At 38.5% G+C, this 18,234-nt stretch overlaps 1 protein-coding gene across 1 annotated transcript in view; it reads right to left on the reverse strand.

Moving 5' to 3' along the window:
- The window catches only part of MYO15B (myosin XVB), a 123,103-nt gene that overhangs the window by 101,458 nt on the left and 3,411 nt on the right, over nucleotides 1–18,234 (reverse strand). Inside the window, exons 2-5 of the mRNA XM_042447553.1 lie at nucleotides 16,820–16,916; nucleotides 16,093–16,196; nucleotides 14,290–14,353; nucleotides 13,493–13,606 (exon numbers count right to left, since the gene is read on the reverse strand). Of these exons, the coding sequence (XP_042303487.1) occupies nucleotides 13,493–13,606; nucleotides 14,290–14,353; nucleotides 16,093–16,196; nucleotides 16,820–16,916 (379 nt within the window). The remainder of the gene's footprint in view (nucleotides 1–13,492; nucleotides 13,607–14,289; nucleotides 14,354–16,092; nucleotides 16,197–16,819; nucleotides 16,917–18,234) is intronic.

Raw genomic sequence — 18,234 nt, forward strand, 5'->3', positions numbered from 1 at the left:
CAATGTCGGCTTGAGGCTTCAAGGACCACAGCGTCTAGTCCCTGCTTTCTCTCAGGCTGTCCTGCTGTTCCTTTTGTCTCTCTGGAAAAAAGTTGGAAAACCCGCTTCAGCAAAAATGACAAAAAGAAACCAAAGAAACAAAAGATTCACAATAATTTGGAATGCTATATTTGAAAAGACAAGGCAGATGGACCAGCATTCCATCATCCTTATGGTCTATATTGTCATTTTTGCAAACTCTTCCAAAGTCCAATAGTCTCTGTATTGAAAAAAATATGGTACTCAGAATAGAATGGCATGTCTTTTATACATCACATTATATATCCTTTATTGTGTGGCTTATAAGTTAGATAAAATCCTTTAAAAAAGTAATCTACAAATATAATTGTAGATTAAAAAAATCAGTCCAACTATCAACTGGCTTCATTTTAAAGGGTAAATCAATCTTGACAAAGGGAGACCCTATAATTATTTTTTACAAACTGACCCTACCCTGGAGAGTTTGGAAATCCTGTTAAAACTACAAGGACTCTGGGGGCCTAAAAATCAATCTGATGATGAAAGTTAAAAAAAAAATACTCAGTGCCACCATGTGTTAAAAATGACTCTTGACTACACTATTATGAATACAAAAATTAATGTCATTTCTGGACTAAACAACATAGAAGATTCGCATGGTGCATATACCACAAGCACAAGACAAACTTTAAAACATTTTACAAATACCTTGAGATGCTTTGGAAGAAATATCACCAACTTTCTGGATGGAGCTGGTCATTGTTTTTATTTTTTAGAAACTTATGGACTGTAAAGCAAGTTCAGATTCACTAAACACTGTTATTTAAGAATTAATGAGTTCTGAGACTAAGATTGCTATACACACTGATTGGGAGGATACTCTATGAACTCCATGGGCTTATTCTGAGTAAAACTGTTTGGTTCTATTCTGTGTACTGCATGTATGCAGTGACAAAAACAAAACAAAAATAGGCCCAAAAAAGAGGTTGCCAACATTCCATTTATGCTTATAAATAGTAAAAAACTTAGTAACACCAGCATGTAGTATGCAGTATTTGGCAACAAGGCACTGATAACCTGAAATGAGGCACAGACACATTGACTTCTTCCAAAGTCCTTGGATGGCTTTATCTTCAGGTTGCAATATGTACAATATATACAACAAAAGCTCTAACTTCATCATATACACTTGTCTGATATAATTACAACCACACACCCAAACTAACAGACCAACTTCCTCTCTCCTATTCTCTATCCTCAAATCCATATCGCTCTGGATTTTCAGTAGTCCTTATATACATACTAACAACTAAGGGTTGGCACCTGGTGTCCTCACCATTTAACAGCATATAATTATTTTATATTAAAGGGACATTTTTACCCAGTATAAACATGTATTTTATAGTACTATGAAAACTACACTCAGTATGGCCCTGTCTACCTGTAAACTGATTTATAAAAATCTCAATTTCTGTCTTTCTAAAGGAGAGTTTGAGGCTTCACATGTTGATATACTTTTTTGGTTGATTACAGAAACAGGAACAGCTGCATTAAGAACTGGAAGCATCATCTACCGTAGTTTTCCCAAACCACTATGAAGTAATTATTTTATTCTCATACAAAATCTGTTTTCACCTCTAAATACCATTCAAAAACATGATCAATATACATTTTAATTAAAAGTTGAACTATAAATATGTAAATTTGCGTGCTCCATGCTTCATTAGTTCCCAAACTTATGGCAACCCTAAAGCAAACATATCACAGGGGTTTATTTGTAAGATTGTTCACGAGGGTTTGCACCTTGCCTTCCTCTGAGAATCTGAGAGAGTTTGATTCCAAGGTCACCCTTTGGGTATATCCATGGCCTAAGTGGGAGCAAACCCTGCTCTCCAGGTTAGCACAACTCAAACCACTATACCATATGCGTTTAATTCAGAAAGTACTTTTTAAAAAAGACACCTAAAAGGGTACATCCCAGACTTAAATTGTAATCCAGAATTCAGGATGCTACAAACAGAATTCTCACACCCCAGAAATGAATTCTTACCTGAAAACAACATCTCCAGATCAAAAGGGTGTGTGAGAATTACATGGTTCTTTACTTGTTGTTGGTGAAAACACAAAACTCACATTTTGCCTCACCTAGTACCTAATAAGTTAAGTGTTTTTAGTAAGCTACATCCAAAAATACAAGCAACAAGATAAACTCAAAGACAGAAGGGCATGACATGAGCAAATATCCCTCTGTCCATGTATTCCGGTAAGTAACAGGCCCTGCATCTAGTTGGATAGTGAAGACAGGCAAAGGCAGCTTGGCTTTGCATACAAGGACTGTTGGCATGATGCAATGGCACTTCGTAGGAAGGTGTTTGGTGGCCTGATTAAAAATAAAACTCTTATTTATATAAAAATAATTACTGAGCAATCACATTCTCTGGGCTGATGGAAATATGTTTGAAATCTTAAAGATCCACATCCATAAATGGCCGAATATTTTTAAAATCTACATGTGAAATAATGCAGTTTGACACCAAGTTTAACTGCCATGGCTCCACCCTACAGAATCTCTGCACTTTCTTGGCAGAAGGCTTAAAGACCTTGTAAAACTACAAACTCTGGGATTCCATAGGATGAGTACAGCACTTAAATGTCATGTTAAATTGCATTATTTCTACAGTGTAGATGCCCCCTTTGTTATGATCTTTCCTTATGTCAGAAACAGAAGATCATATAGATGAGTTAATAATAAGTTAAATTGACATTATAATTCACATATATATTCAGTTATAATTCAATTTATAATTAATTCCAGTTAGAACATAATGAATTGATAATGACAATGCAGTACATGTACCTTGTTATCTGCTGGGGTTTGGATCCAGGATCCCTTGGATAACAACAATCCTAGATGCTCAAGTCCCATCAAATATAATGGCAGAAGCAAAATGATATCCCTTATATAAAATGGAAAATCAAGCCTTGTTATTTGGAATTACCTTTTTTTGGAATATTTTTCAAGCTATGGATTGCTTGAATCCATGGATTTAAAAATTTGTGGATAGGAGGGCCAAACTATAATGAAATGACATGAACAAAAAAGATATTGAGATGCTGCAGCATGTCCAGAGGTAGGTATACAAAATGGTTAAGGTCTGGAAACCAGTCCTATGAGGAGCAAACTTTGGAATTTGGGTCTGTTTAGCCTGGAGAAGAGAAGCTTAAGAGTGAATGATATCCCTGCTGAAGTATTGAAGCTGTGTAATATTAGATGGGAAGCAAGCTTGTTTCTGTGCTTCAGAGAACAGGACACGGTAGAAATGGATATGCAAGCTACAGAAAAGAAGATTTCCACCAAAACATTAGAAGAAACTTAGGACAGTAAGAGCGTTTTCGACAGTTCAAAAACACACTCCTTGTAGAGTGGTGGAGTCTCCATCTTTGAAGGTTTTTAAACAGAGGCAGAGGTTGAAACTAGATGGCCCTTGTGGTCTCTTCCAACTCTAGTGATCCTATGATTTTATGATATAAGGATGACTTGACACAGGAAACAGGGAAAGAGTTCTGCTGTTTGTCAGCTGGGACTGCATTAGCTGTTTGTCACATCCTGCATCTGTTTGCTGGCATCTTTCTCAGATACAGGGGAAATGTCAGAATAAATTCTTCTAGAAATGGTTTCACATAGCCCAAAACTCCACAAAAAAAAACTATGGAGCGGCCCTAAAAGCCTTCGGACTAACATCAAGGTTTATTGTGAATATTTTAGGACACTCAGACAAAATCAACATGAGAGAAGAGCAAAAAGGAAAAAAGAGATGTCTTATTCAACATATGCTAATTTCTAACTAAAAGATTTAAACCATGCAAATATACGTTTACTCCACATGACACAAGTGGAAAGAGAACCCAACAATCTGGACCTGTGTACATAAGGTCTGATCATCCAGGATATGCACGATCCATGTGGCCTTCCAGCTATTACAAGTCCATGCAGGACTCTGAGATATTTGGATACAGACTCAAATTAGTCTTTCCTGTGTATACTCTCCTAATGATCAGAAAATAATTTGAATGAATCTTAAAACTAAATCAGAGACCAGAACAAATGCATTTCATATTAATCATGATATTCACTTTCCCCCAGTCTGAATGTAAATAACTTTCCCCATCGTGAAAGTCCATTAATTTTAGTACATTCTGGGAACAAATCGGGAGCGTAGCATTTTAATTTCTTATGTTGTGTAAACCTTACTTTTCCGAACTGTCAGAAGCTAATGCACATGCAGTATTCATTAAATTCGTTAAAGTTTACACCGCTTAAACTGTAATACATTCATCTAGGAATTCCTGGGATTTGTAGTTTGTTGTGCACAGAGCTCTTGAAAAGAAAAAAAGAAAAGGCAATAAAATCTCACACAAACTAAGATTTGAATTCCATAATGCAGAGCCAGGTATTTAAAGTGGTGTCAAACTGCATTAATTCTTCAGTGTAGAGACAGCAAGACATACAACAGGCAAGGATGGAGTAATAAAATAGAGAACAATTGAGAAAGGGAATGAAAGACAGATGAATGTATACTCAAAGAAAGAGGCATACAGAGCTACTAAAGAAAACATGGTTATAAGAGTTTCTGTAGTTGTAAAGCTACTAAAAACAAAAGACAATGGTAACAGAACATCAGAGAGGACAATGACAATAACACGAACATGATTTGACAATAAGATAAAGATAAGACAGAAGATAAGAGAGTAAGACAGAGAAGCCATTGTTTCTCTCCACAAAACAAGTGATTCCCCTTCAACCATAAAACCCACTGGTGATCTAAATCATGGATGGGATTTTTCACCTTCATTCTGGTGAGATTTTAGTGTCGTAATTTAACATACATTAAACTACAAATTAGATTTAACATGTACGTAACAGCCTTTACACTTTTGGTGTAAATAAACATCAAAGCACTTTTTCAATAACTTTCTTATGCCATGATATACAACACCTAAGACCAAATGAATCGGCTACTTTTTATTCCATGGTTTTTGCTTCCCACCACATACTTAAAGAATCACTTGGATAAAATATTCATGCACAGTAGAAAGTTTTCAAATGACAGGTGAAAAATACTAATATGCATCATATGTATGAGCTGGCACAACTTTGTTGTTATGTGCCTTCAGTTTTCCAACTTATATAACCCAAAAGCAAACCTATCATGAGGTTTTCTTTGAAAGATTGTTCAGAGGGAGGTTTGCCATTGCCATCCTCTGAGGCTGAGAGGATGTACTTGCTGTGGTCACCAGTGGGTTTTATGGTCGAAGGGGAACAAACTCTGGTCTCCAGAGTCACAGTCCACACTCAAACCACTGCACACACTGGCCTCACTAGTAACACCAAATTTTGAAAAAGGATCTATTTCTTAGACCTGCTGCAAACTTGTCAAGATATTGTCTACTCAAAACCTGAGGAGGATTATATCGCGCTCTACCTCTCCTTAAATGTTTCCTCTTGTGCTCATGGAAAGCTGTTATGCTCACATGTGCATCCCGCAATCTCTTTTACCTCCTCTTGTGCAATAAAACTCTGGCTGAAACAGTGCTGGAGATGTTCATTGGCAAGTTAATGCACAGCTGTTCCAGACTGTTCACTCCAAGATCCTGGGGATACATAAAAAGGCACACAAACCTTTCACTTCTGGTTTACAAGTCATCATGAAAATGATAAACAGTGCACAGAAAAATGATAGTAGACCATGCAGACTGAATACATGGTGCTGGTCAATTTTAATTGGTGAGACAACAATATATGAATACCAAGTGGACTGTCATCCACTGTTGCTTTTTTGCAGTTTGGGCATCCTCCTTACCAGAGAAGGAAGGAAAAGGAGCCATATTGTTTTATACAACCTAAGGTCTTTTTCACAGTACACAACTGTAGCACTTTAATCCCAGTTTTAAAAGCCAGGCTGCATCCCATAGAATTCCAGGATGCATAGTTTGGTCAGAGGTGCTTGAGAGGCTTTCTGGCTGAGAATTTTAAACACCCATGAACCAACAATCCCAGAATTTGATAATGTGTGATTCAAGCCATTAAGAGATAATGAGCCATAGTCAATATCCTCTCACTGTTATAGCACTATTGTTGTTCTTCTTGTGTGCTTTCAGTTGCCGACGACTCATGGAGATCCTAAGGTGAACCCATGATGGGTTTTCTTGGGAAGGTTTGTTTAGAGTGGGTTTGCCTTTGCCTTCCCCTACTGCAGGTGGTCTCCCCCACCCCTGTCCGGGTAAATCCTATCTGAGCCAGACAAGCCAAGACTTAGGGAGCTGGGTATGTTTAGACTGGAAAAAAAAACTTAAGAGATGATCTGATAAACCTGTTTAAGAAAGGATGTCCTAGACCTTATGTACTGACAAACCCCCCCAACTGCTCCAACGGGATACCGTCAGGTTGTGGGTTGCTATGGGATTATCGCACGTAATTCACCTTTGGAGGCTGCTTTTCAAAGTCAGGAGGGTTTTTTGTCAGTGTGATAAGGTCCATATTGAGCGGAGCAAGCTTGTTTTCTGCTGCTCCAGAGAATAGGACCTGAACAATGGTTCAAACTACAGGAAAAGAGATTCCACCTAAACCTTAGGAGGAACTTTCTGACAGTAAAAGCTGTTCAATGGTGGAACACACTCCCTGGGAGAGTGGTGAGTCTCCTCCTTTGGAGATTTTTAAACAGAGGCTGGATGGCCATTTTTTGGGGTGTTTTGGTGTGTTTCCTGCATAGCAGGAGTTTGAACTGGTAGCCCTTGTGGCTCCAACTCTATGATTCTATTATTCTAGTACAATCTCTGGATCTAAGAAACTGCACCACAGGTACTTCTTCTCTCCTGCCATTATTCTTTCTGATGGATGTTTTTAAGTTTTCCAATCATCACAATGTACAAAGTGAGAAGTGATACAGTTGCTGAATGCCTGCGTGCGCACGCACATGCACACATATAACAATCAGGTGTACTTGGAGAAGAGAATTACTGTACACACTTGATCTTAGCCAAAAGTCCAAAACTTAATAGGGGTTTTAATTATGTTTGAACATAGTTGCATCTTCTGGACATTTTAGTAGGGGATTTCCCAGGCCTGCTGCTGTAGAAGATCTAATATAGATATTCCACATGAACTACTAAATACAGTCATGCTTGTGCAGTAATTGCTCTCGTGGTTGGTAAGGTCAAATTTGTGTTTGAAAAGAGCGATGCACTCACTGAAAAAAGGATAAATGGCATAGGCGGGCCAAACTCTGCTATTTTTCATACTGATTGAATATGGTCAACGACATGCCACATAATTGCTTCGAGGAAAAAACACCCCAACGGCCAGGTCCACTCTAACCACTACACCAATCTACACCAGAGAAGGCTATCTGAAAATACCAAACCAAATCTACCTACATGTGTTTTGGCAACTGACTTCAGGTAGTTCCCATTAGAACCCTGCAGATGCTTCACAAGGGCAAAAACAAAATGTACTCCCAAGTACACGTAAAGTGAATACAGGAAGTAACCTCAAAGCCATTATGTCAACAATGCCAATGGTGCTGTCCATTTCCAGTGGGGCTAGCCATTCATTGATTTTCATCAGCAGCCAATCAAAGAGCAAGGAGTATAAAAACCTTCGCAATAGCATTCTGAAAAAGTAGAGGAAAAGGAAACAATTAATGTGAATGAACCCAACAGACAAGAGAGAAAGTGGGGAAGGTTACCTGGCATCTATGGCACTTTCTACTGACAATGGAGTGAATTCTGGTCATAACATGGTTTGGGAGACAGAGATGTTGGTATTGAATGGTGAAAATATATGAAAATAGAAACCTGAAAGATTTCTTGTTGGAGGTATTTAGATGACAAAGCTTTAATTTTAATTATATGTTGTATAGTCTGTTTATCTTGCTCATTCATCTTTATTCAGGGTTGTCCCCATAAACTGCTCATACATTTCATTTATTATGGCAAATAGCCAGCATATAAACTGCTACCGTCTGCACAGTTTAACACTTTGGAAATAATTCAGGAATTACATTCTGTAAAATGAAAGCTCCAAAGATCTCACTGTTAATAGCTGGATTAGTGTTTTGTATTTACAACTGAATGCTGTATCTAGTTTATTTAAATTGCATTTATATAACCACTCAGTTACACTCCAATTTTGTATGATTCACCCCAAAATGCACAACATTTTTTAAGTTAGTTCCTAAGCCCCTCCCCATCAAACAAATTTGATACAAATCTTATTTTAGTCTTTGGAGAAAACTGTAGATCTCTATACTGGTTCACGAATCACAACTCATCCGTTAAAAAAGAGAGAGAGGAAGCAGGTAGAGCTTCTGTTTCTCCTTGACCCACCTACACCAAATTCTGTACTCATCCTAGGTTTGTATTAATTCCTTTGGATCCATAATGATGTACTGGCACATAAAATCAATTAGAGGTTTCCTCTGCAACACACCAGCTCCTTATTTCTAATAGGTGCTTGTACATACTTTTTCTAGGGAACCAAAATGAACTTAAACATACTACACCTGAAATCTTATACCTGAACTGAGTTAAATAAAATTCAGATTTGACTGCCTGATCTGTGTATTTTATTTCAACTAAGAATTTTAAGGAGTTTATCCCCCATCCCTCCCTTGCCCCACTCTATGAAAATAAAAGAAGCACTTATTTGAGCAAGGAAAATCCTACATCTATGCAGTCAGTGGCATCTGGAACCAAATGTCAGTAAATATGCTTCTGATGCTCAGAAACAACTCGAAGAGCATAGAATGTACTTATATCTCTTTTTTCTTAATGTTACAGAACAAAAGCCACTCCGTCCTAAATCCTCTGTGAAGAGCCTAATTTAGACTGCAAGCCTCAAAGCAAGGAACTGTCTAAGTACCAATTTGTAAGCCACTCTGAGGCATTTTGGAAGAGTGGAGCTTAAATAAACACATAATAAATAAAGCGAGAAAGTGGGATATGCCAACACAGAAGAGGCTATACTCACAGTGACCCGATGGGTGATAGCTCTTTGAAGGAGATCCGCAGAAATACGTAGCAAATTGGCAATTATCTGGATTTCTGTTTCACTGGGAATATTGCAAGCTCAAAGGATTCTTTCTAGATATGATAGAGAGAGAGGGAGAGAGGGGAGAAAGAAAGAAAAGGAGGGGAAGATAAAACTGTAGGCATTATTGGTACCAGTATAATATATTCCAGACATCTCTTGGTGTTTATGGCACTGTGACCCTTATCAACAGTAGGTGTATTCTAAGGGAAATACATAAATCTCTTGCATATGCTGATTTTAAAAGAGATGTTTCATCTTTCTTGACTAGGCTGGGTCCCAAAAGTGCTCCTTCCCCAAGAGGATGGCATGCTAATCTGCCTAGGCACTCTGCAGAGAAGCTGGATGGGTGAAGACAGATACACTGTACAACCCAAGCCTGGTGGCATATGGAGGTATAGGAGAAATGGGATAGCCAGCCCTGCTTCTTTCCCTTCTAGCCAGATTGGGGAAGGGACCAATGGATTAAATGAACATGGGGACACTTGGGGCCATTTCCATTGATGCAGCTGACAGTTGCTCCTGCCAGTCGAAACTCAAAGGTGAACAACATACCTCACAGGGGTAAAGCAAATGTTCCCCAGCTGTAGATGCCAGCAAGCACTGCCCAGATGGAGGTCAGTTGGTCCATCAGAGAGCCCATAAACCCGGAGAGCCTTCATCAAGACCCAAATCTTGATCATCTCCCTTCCTGGAAACTCACAGACTCTGCCCTGGAAGAAGCAACATACACCCCTAGTTAGGAATGCATGAAACTGCATCAGAAATCTCTCTCTAAACTGCTCCTCCCTAAGTTTCAAACCCCGGATTCCATAGCATCCAGCCAAGATAGTTAAAGTTCATAGCACCATATGGGATGTATCCTTTTCTAAGAATGCCTGTAGGAAAATCCATATTCCTTGAAAGCTATCACACTTTACTTTTTAGACATTTAACAAAAAAGGTGATGCCGCTAGGAATATTTGAAGAGACGATTAAATTACATTGCACTGATGTGAATGGATAAGTCTGCCCATTAAAAATGTCACTTTGTTAGTTTTTGTTTTCAGGCAGGCTTGATGAGTATTTCTTAGTGATGTTTGCAGTCTATGGCTGGCATCTTTTTGAGATGATGTCAACACAAGGCGGTGAAACGTCAGGAATAAACCTTCTAAGACATGGCCACATAGCCCACCCAATAACCACCGCAAAAAACTATGGATGCCAGCCATGAAATCTGCCTTATAAACCTAGAACAAGTCCTCTAGAAAATCAGGAGAATAGTCAGGGTACAGTTTTCTTGGATATGTTATTGAACCTTTTAATGCTGTTTATAGCTACACTCTTTATACCTATTGGTTTAACACATTATATTTGAAAGCACAAATACTAGACAGACTGAGAGTGGATAATGGGAACTGCAGGTCACACGTACCTGGAAGCAAGGGTTCCCCAGTCCTGATCACGAGAAACAAGTTGTCTAAATTATTTGTTGTGCAGAATATGAATTTCATGTCCCAGTGTGTCTTCTAACATCATAATTGAGGTGTAAAAGGACTGAATTATTTTCTTGATGAACATCTCAAAAACAAATTCTTATACAGCTAGTGCATTCTTTGTTAAATAGGAAAATACTACATACTCATCATCATCATGTGAATCTCAACTTTTTTTTGCAAAACTAATACATTTTGTAACAGGAGACAGATGAGTAAGCAGATTGTTCTGACATGAACAAGATAACATAGTGATCGTCCAGAATAGACAAATATAAATTTAGCTCAAAGGGGTAGGTCATAAAGAAAACTTGTGTGGCATTTGAGGTGAAGAGATTGTTACATAGGCCAATTTGGATTAGACCAATTTTGTAAATTGGTGATGAAAAGGAGTCTGGCTTAAATTCATTACCACGGTAGCTGTAGTAGAATAATACTGTTACAGTTCAGTAACTGTACATTTACCTATGTTGTTGCTGCTGCTGTTGTGTGCCTTCAAGTCTTTCCCAACTTATGCAACCCTAAGGCAACCCTTCATGGGGGTTTCTTGGCAAGATTTGTTCAGAAGAGCTTTGCAATTGCCTTCCCCTGAGGCTGAGAGCATGTGATTTGTCCAAGGCGCCGTCCGGGAGAACTGTAACAAAGCCCCACAGTTTAGCTGCTGTTTGAGGCAGTGATTGACTGCAAAATAGATCTGAAATAACTTTACAGTAAGATTGTCCATTTGAAAAGCTTTATTAGATTTAATCATCCAAAGATTTCTTGCAGTTGGTAAAAGAGCTCTAAGGGCCTAAATACTCTGAAGGCACCAGATCCCATCTGACCTGGGAAGTAAACAGGTCAGGCAGGTGATGAATGCTGTATTTCAGAGGAAGTTCAATAGTAAAGCCACCTTTGGTATTTCCTTGATGAAGAAAACCATAGGGTCACCATTTGTCCACAGGCAAGTTGAAGACACACATGCGTGTACACATACACAGAGAGAGGTGCTATGACTGTCCCTCCCCCCACACACCCATTACCAAACAATGTTCTTGGTTTCTCTAGGGACAGAGAATGCACTATGTGAAAAGCCTCACTCAAGTGACTTTTAGCCAATATACTATGTACTTATATGTAAGAGAATCTTGTAGCACCATTGAGACTAACTGAAAGAAGGAAGTTGGCAACATGAGTTTCCATAGACTTAAGTCTACTTCATCAGATCTTTTGGTGGCCACCAAAAGCATTGGAGGAAGTAGACTTAAGCTATGAAAGCTCATGCTGCCAACTTCTTTTTTCAACTAGTCTCAAAGGTACTACAAAATCTCTTTACATAATGGCCTTTACAGACAGCCAAAATAAAGCTGCTTGAGTCACTTTGGAGGTATGGTATTTCAATGATGCATGTGTCCTAAGAGTCCAAAAGCCGCACCAAGCCACGCCACTCCTAAGGACTGGAGTGCAGCTTTGGCAGCTTCCAGACTCTTAGGACTCATGTATCATTGAAATACCATACCTCCAAGTGACTCGAAGCAGCTTTATTTTTGCCTGCTGTAACAGGCCACTGATTCTCCGGACTAACACAGCTTATCTTTCAATCAATGTATTTATATGTAAGCATATCCTCCAGTTGTCCTGATCTAGCAGGGACAGTCCCAATAATCCTCTCCCAATTTTTCATTAAAGTACTTTGCACTCAGTTAACCTAGGGGACCAAGAGGAGAAAAGATGGTGGAAATCTTGCCCTTCCCAGTAGGCTTAGGCAAAAGCAAACTGGTGAAGCCTCTCCCAGCTTGTGTGTTCTTCCTCATTAGTAACTTTTCTCACCTTGCACACACTCTGATATTGCTTTGTCAAAGTTTGCCAGTTTTAATCTGTGAATGTTGGCCACATTTTATACCTTCAAATAAAAAAAGAATTCAACAATGATATGAAAGAGGTTGGAATAGATCGGAATGGCAACCTTTTGACAAGATTTTATTAAGAGGGGAAAAAGGATTATAAAAAAAGTATAATATCTTTTAGATGTGGAAATGGAAGAAGAAAACTGTCAAGGAAAGCATGGTTAAGTGGATGAGGAATATAGCTCACTCCAATTACATTAACTTATGTGGGAGCAGTCTTGGAAACAAACAGAAATTTACAAAAGGAAGTGCGCTGAGAGAGATATATTAAAAGTATTTCATAGTGGTACATAACTCCAGCTAGATTAGCTCGATAATCCGCATTATGATAATAATGCTGAAGTGTAAGGAGAAGGTTGGAACCTATTTTCACCTGTGGTGGATGTGACTGTAAAAAAAATACTGGATTGTAATACATAAGAAGTGAGGAAGTATTAGATATAAAATTTCCCCTCCTTCCTGAAAATTTCTGCTTAATATGTTAGACACAATACAATTAAAAATGACACAGGTATGACAAGTCTAATCCTGTATATGATAACAGCAGCCCGCATCTCCCTAGCAAGAAACGGAGATCCAAGACATGCCATCTTTAGATGAATGGTCACAAGGATATATGACTACTACATATGGACAGACTGACTTATGACAGCAGCAAAAAGAACAAGCAGAACATGAAAATAAATGGAAAAAAATATAAAAAATTATGGCAATTAAGTTAGATGGTCCTAGTAAGGAACTATTAGCAAAATACTAATTACTAATTTGATTAATAATACATTGGTAAGCGTTTTTTTTTGGAAGACCAGAGCAATGTAACTTTTTTTTCTATTTGTATAATGTCCTTGTTGTTGTTTGTTTTCTTTTTTGTATGTACATCTTTGTCATTATTATTTTTCTCTTTTTTCTTTTCTTGCTATGTATGTATATAAGAAAATCTTAATAAAAATTATTTAAAATTTTTTTGGCCACAATGTATAAGACAGCAAAGGCACCACTGTGCTTGATGTCATTTATTTACTTGCCTGATTGAGATAAAAGTAAGTCTCTGGCTCCTGCAGATACAGCTCTTCCTTTTGTTCTATTGGCAGTCCAGCAAGCAACTCATAAAAGACATGGAAGCTCCTCTCACCATGGCCCTCAAACAGAAAAAAAGGAAAAGGAAAAAACAGAGAGAGAAAGAGCGAGAAAGAGAGAGAGAGTTAACAGTTAAGACCAGTTTCAGTGCTCTGTAACTCAGGGCTGGGAATCTTGCAGCCTTCTAGATAACATTGGATACTGCAACACCCAGCATTCCTCGCCATTTGCTATGCTGGTTACGGCAGAAGAGGCTTGCACTACAACAATATCTGAAGATTTATAGATTCCCACCCCTGCTATAGAATAACAAAATTAGGAACAAGACACTGAATATGATGTGGCAGAGGGGCTGATAGAAACCAGAGCTTGTCCAAACCCATGTCTCTACCATACTCATTAATTTCCCCTGCATCCCCTTCCTCTTTGCATAAAAGAAATCTCTTAGTAGAACATGGAATATTAAGGGGCGGAAGTAGGAGAAGGTTGTGAAAGTTGCAGTGGTGGCTATTTTCTCTTTTTTGTATTGCCTCTTTAATGTTACTCATTACTCCTTATTTTAAAATATCCTCTGAAAAAGAAAGCTGAAGTATTACAACAAGTACGTATTGCCATTAGTTGTAGGTTGTTTCCAAACTGATTCTGTCCAATGTGTGTTTAAAGATCACAGAATTGGGATTTGCTGACATAAAACTATTAACTGCACACAAAAGTGGTCTAAGATGTGAGGATGGTTGATTCTTACCTGAAAAACAACTCTAGACTTTTCCAAAAGGTACTGGGAGATAGATGTACCCACCATGAATCCACTGCAAAAGAAAAAAAATTGTTAAGAGGAGTCATTTTATTTCATACCCCGACTGTAGACTTTATAGAAGTAACATGCAACCTGCAGCCTGCCAAGGCAACATTTGTACCTTTATCAAGGGAGTCCTTCAAAAAAGAATGGAGGCATTTAACCTAAGAGGTTTAAGAAGCATTCTTAAGAAAGAGGCTTCTACTTTCCCCAAGTGCCCTATGGAACATTAACACTCCATTAGAAGTGTTGATGGTGATTTTTGGATTTGGGAAAAAAAAAGACAAAAAAATGGGAAATGACTGGAAATTAGCAGGAGATCAAACCTGTTATTCTGACTGGGTCCTTCCCTCCGCATTCCCCCATTGTTTGAAATACTATGTGCCCTGGAAATACCTTTAGTGAACACAAGACATTTAATTCAAGGCAAATGGTAGTTTTTAGGAGAGAGAAAAATTACATATAAACCCGCCAGTTACTCCACTAACCACTCATACAGTGAATTCACCAGAGATCACTTCCTAGGAGACACACCAGCTTGAGAATTGGAACTGTTTTGCAAATTACATTTAAATTGCTTTAACATAACAGCAGCCTAGAAAACCCTGGCCTAACCAGCTGTTAGCCAAAAATAGAGCAGACTCACTGAATCAATGAGACTAACATCAATATTGACATACCATGTTCCTATTGATTCAATGGATCTCTTCTAGGTGGGACTAACAATTGGATTTCAAGTAGTTAGGCTGTGTTCAACATTTCTGGTATGTGGACAAGCTACCTATTGAAGGAGAGCCAGCATGGTGTAGCAGTGTGAGTGTTGGAAGACTCTGGAAAGCACGGTTTCAAATCTCTGTACAGCCATGGAAACCCACAGGGCAACCTTGGACAACTCACACTATTTCAGACTCAAAGGAAGGCCCAGTATCTAGCAGATTTTCATCTGAACACAGAAGCACTTTTTTAAGGCTGTCCATTCCCATGATCACTTATATTGGCTATGGATTTTGGGAACCAAAGTCCACAAATCTGGGGGGAACAAAACTTCATCACCCCTGCTGCAATGGGCTATGAGGGTTAACCGATAGAAGTATCCTTCATAAACATGTTTAGTGAGTGTTAGATAATAAATATATTGTTCCTATAATGGAATATACACAACTGTACATCCTGAATGGTCTCTCTACCCCTTGTTGACTAGCTAGACTACATTTTTTTTCTATTTAAAACAGGAATATTTATTGTATTTCAGGACTTCTCCAGAGGATCAAATTTGTTGGGAGGCTGCAGTGTTTGTTGTTGTTTGTGCTGTTGTCCTACACTAATTTTGGGCAATTTTTAATTTAGTTAATTTGGTAATTTTTTATTTCTTTTTAATTTGAAGATGTATTGAACAATATATTCCCATCTCTCTCTCTCTCTCTCTCTCTCTCTCTCTCTTATTATGGTTCTATAGTGCATCAGCTAAATGAAACATTTTCCTTATAATTCCACAACTCTAAAATGAATAAAAAATTTGGAGAGGACAACTTCCCCCGCCAAAAAAAACAACCCTGCCCTTCAAACCATATGGCCACCTCAGCAAAACAAATATAGTATATATTTGGAACAGTTCTAATACAAATCCAATTAATTGCTGCCAAGAGCTTCCAAGAAAAATGTCTAAGGAAGTGACATCAATTGACAAAATTGAAGAAATTATTGCATATCAGGAGATATACAAATCTGGAAGCACTCCTTCCTCTTACTCACTGTTTCAGGTAAATATGCAAGAACTTTCCAAAGCGGCTGGAGTTATCATTTAAGACGGTCTTTGCATTTCCAAAGCTTTCTAGAATGGGCAGCACATCACATGGCTGTAAATGACAATGGGAATATTGCCATCACTGTTGTGTTGTTAATGGCTAAAATCCAGTTAAGAAAACATATTTGTTTTAATCAGTTATAACTCAGTGATCTTACTTAGGGGGTAGTAATGCTTTTTTGCACTAATGTTACTCATAAATCATAATTCCCATATACCACTGAATGTCATGGTAATAGTCATAAACAACTAGCAAAATGTACCTTCAAATTAAAATATCATCCACACAACCTAAATGTATTTACATATACACAGTGAAGATTTTGTTAAAAGGTGCCATTTTAAAGCATTTTTTAAAAATAACTTTTTAAAAAAAATCAAAAATTTTAATTAAATTTTTTTTAAAAAAATTTAAAAAATGAAATGTGAGATTTTAATTTTAAAAAATTCTGGGGCTTCCCCTTTCTCCTCCCACTGAAATTCACTCCACTCCCACCATCTCATAAAGGACTGGGAAGCAGATGAGTCCCACAGCCCATATCTACCAATAGGTAGGTGTTTGAGGTGCAGTGGTGTCATCCCCACCTTAGAATGTCACTTGGTGTGGTCAGCACCCCCTGCACCTCCCTAATGACACCACTGGTGATGGTTGTGATGTTAATATATAAAACATACTTGTTTTTTTCCAGGACCTTCTCCTCGTTGGTACAGTCTGGACAAGTACAGGACAATTGCTTTGGCGGCTTCAGTCTTCCCTGAGCCACTTTGTCCACTGTAGCAGGAAAACAGAATAACAGTGCAAAGACTGACACAGATATTTAGAGTGCTAGAGCCAGAGGTTAGGAAAGTTACTTTGGGGACTTTCAGAATTGCCTAGCCAGCATGGCCTAGTAGAACTACATGGCATGTAATACTAAAAAGCCGGTCCCACAAACTCTTCTTGAATGAAGTGTATTTTTCTTACCCCCAAACATTTTTCATGCCCTCCAATTGTCCCAGTTTGGCAGAAACAGTACCAATTAATCATTTATTGTCCCACTTTTCAGCTGATTTTAAAATGTCCCAGTTGCTCTCCCCACCCCCACTCCCTTGATATCAGCTTACTTCAGTTGCTGCAAAACTGAGTGCAAAATGCAAAAGATGTCTGCACTCAATTAATTTAGCTGAGGAGGGGGGGAGAAGAAGAGTGGATTGGGTCTTGCCCTTCAGGCAAAATCAAATGGCTGCAGCCTCCCCTAGCTTTGTATTCTTCCTCATTAATCCCTTTTATTCTCTTGACCACACTCTGAAGTTGCTTGGTCAAATGTGTTCTGGTTTTAATCTGTGAAATGTTGGAGGTTATACCATTTAGGTTTATATTCTTAAATTTTTCTGGGAAGATGTAATTTTTAGTACGGTACATGTTTTATTATATCTTCAAAGATACAGCCGTGTTAGTCTCTAAAATCAGAAGCATCTTTGCAACTAAGTGAAAGAAGTTGGCAGCATGAGCTTTGCACAGCCTCAAACAGACAGGCCAAAAGGTCCACCATTGGGCCACGTTGAGGGTGTGGCGTTTAGACAATGCATGTCCTGGATGAGACTGGAAGAAGCCCTGATGCTGCTCCAAGGCAAAGAACCTGCCCAAAATGAAGCCGGGGAAAAACACTCCTTTTCAGCGGCTGGATCAGAACTACAGCAGTGGCCTGGATCAGGACCAGATGCATGTGGCTGCCATGGTCCTGGAGCGAACGGTGACAGTGCAGTCCCAGCGTGGACCTCTTGCGCAGTCTGCTTCACCCCCTAGACTTAGGTAGACTGAAGTCTAGGAGAGCTCATGCTGCCAACTCCTTGTTGGGATGTGAAAAAGATCACAGTAGAGTCATGGAGGTACAGCAACAAAAATATAGTTTACTCAGTCAAAAATAATTAAAGCAAAAAACATAGCAATATGACTAGAAACAACCAATCTTAGCAAAATATGCAAAAACAAACATAGCATAGCTTCCTGCATATCAGCATACAAACCACAGTATAGATAGTACTACAACTCCCACCAGCATGGAGAGCACACAATACCAGTATGCTCACAACCAGCACGGAAAGCACAC

Source organism: Sceloporus undulatus, chromosome 2 (genome assembly GCF_019175285.1).
Source record: "Sceloporus undulatus isolate JIND9_A2432 ecotype Alabama chromosome 2, SceUnd_v1.1, whole genome shotgun sequence".
NCBI classification, from domain to species: domain Eukaryota; kingdom Metazoa; phylum Chordata; class Lepidosauria; order Squamata; family Phrynosomatidae; genus Sceloporus; species Sceloporus undulatus.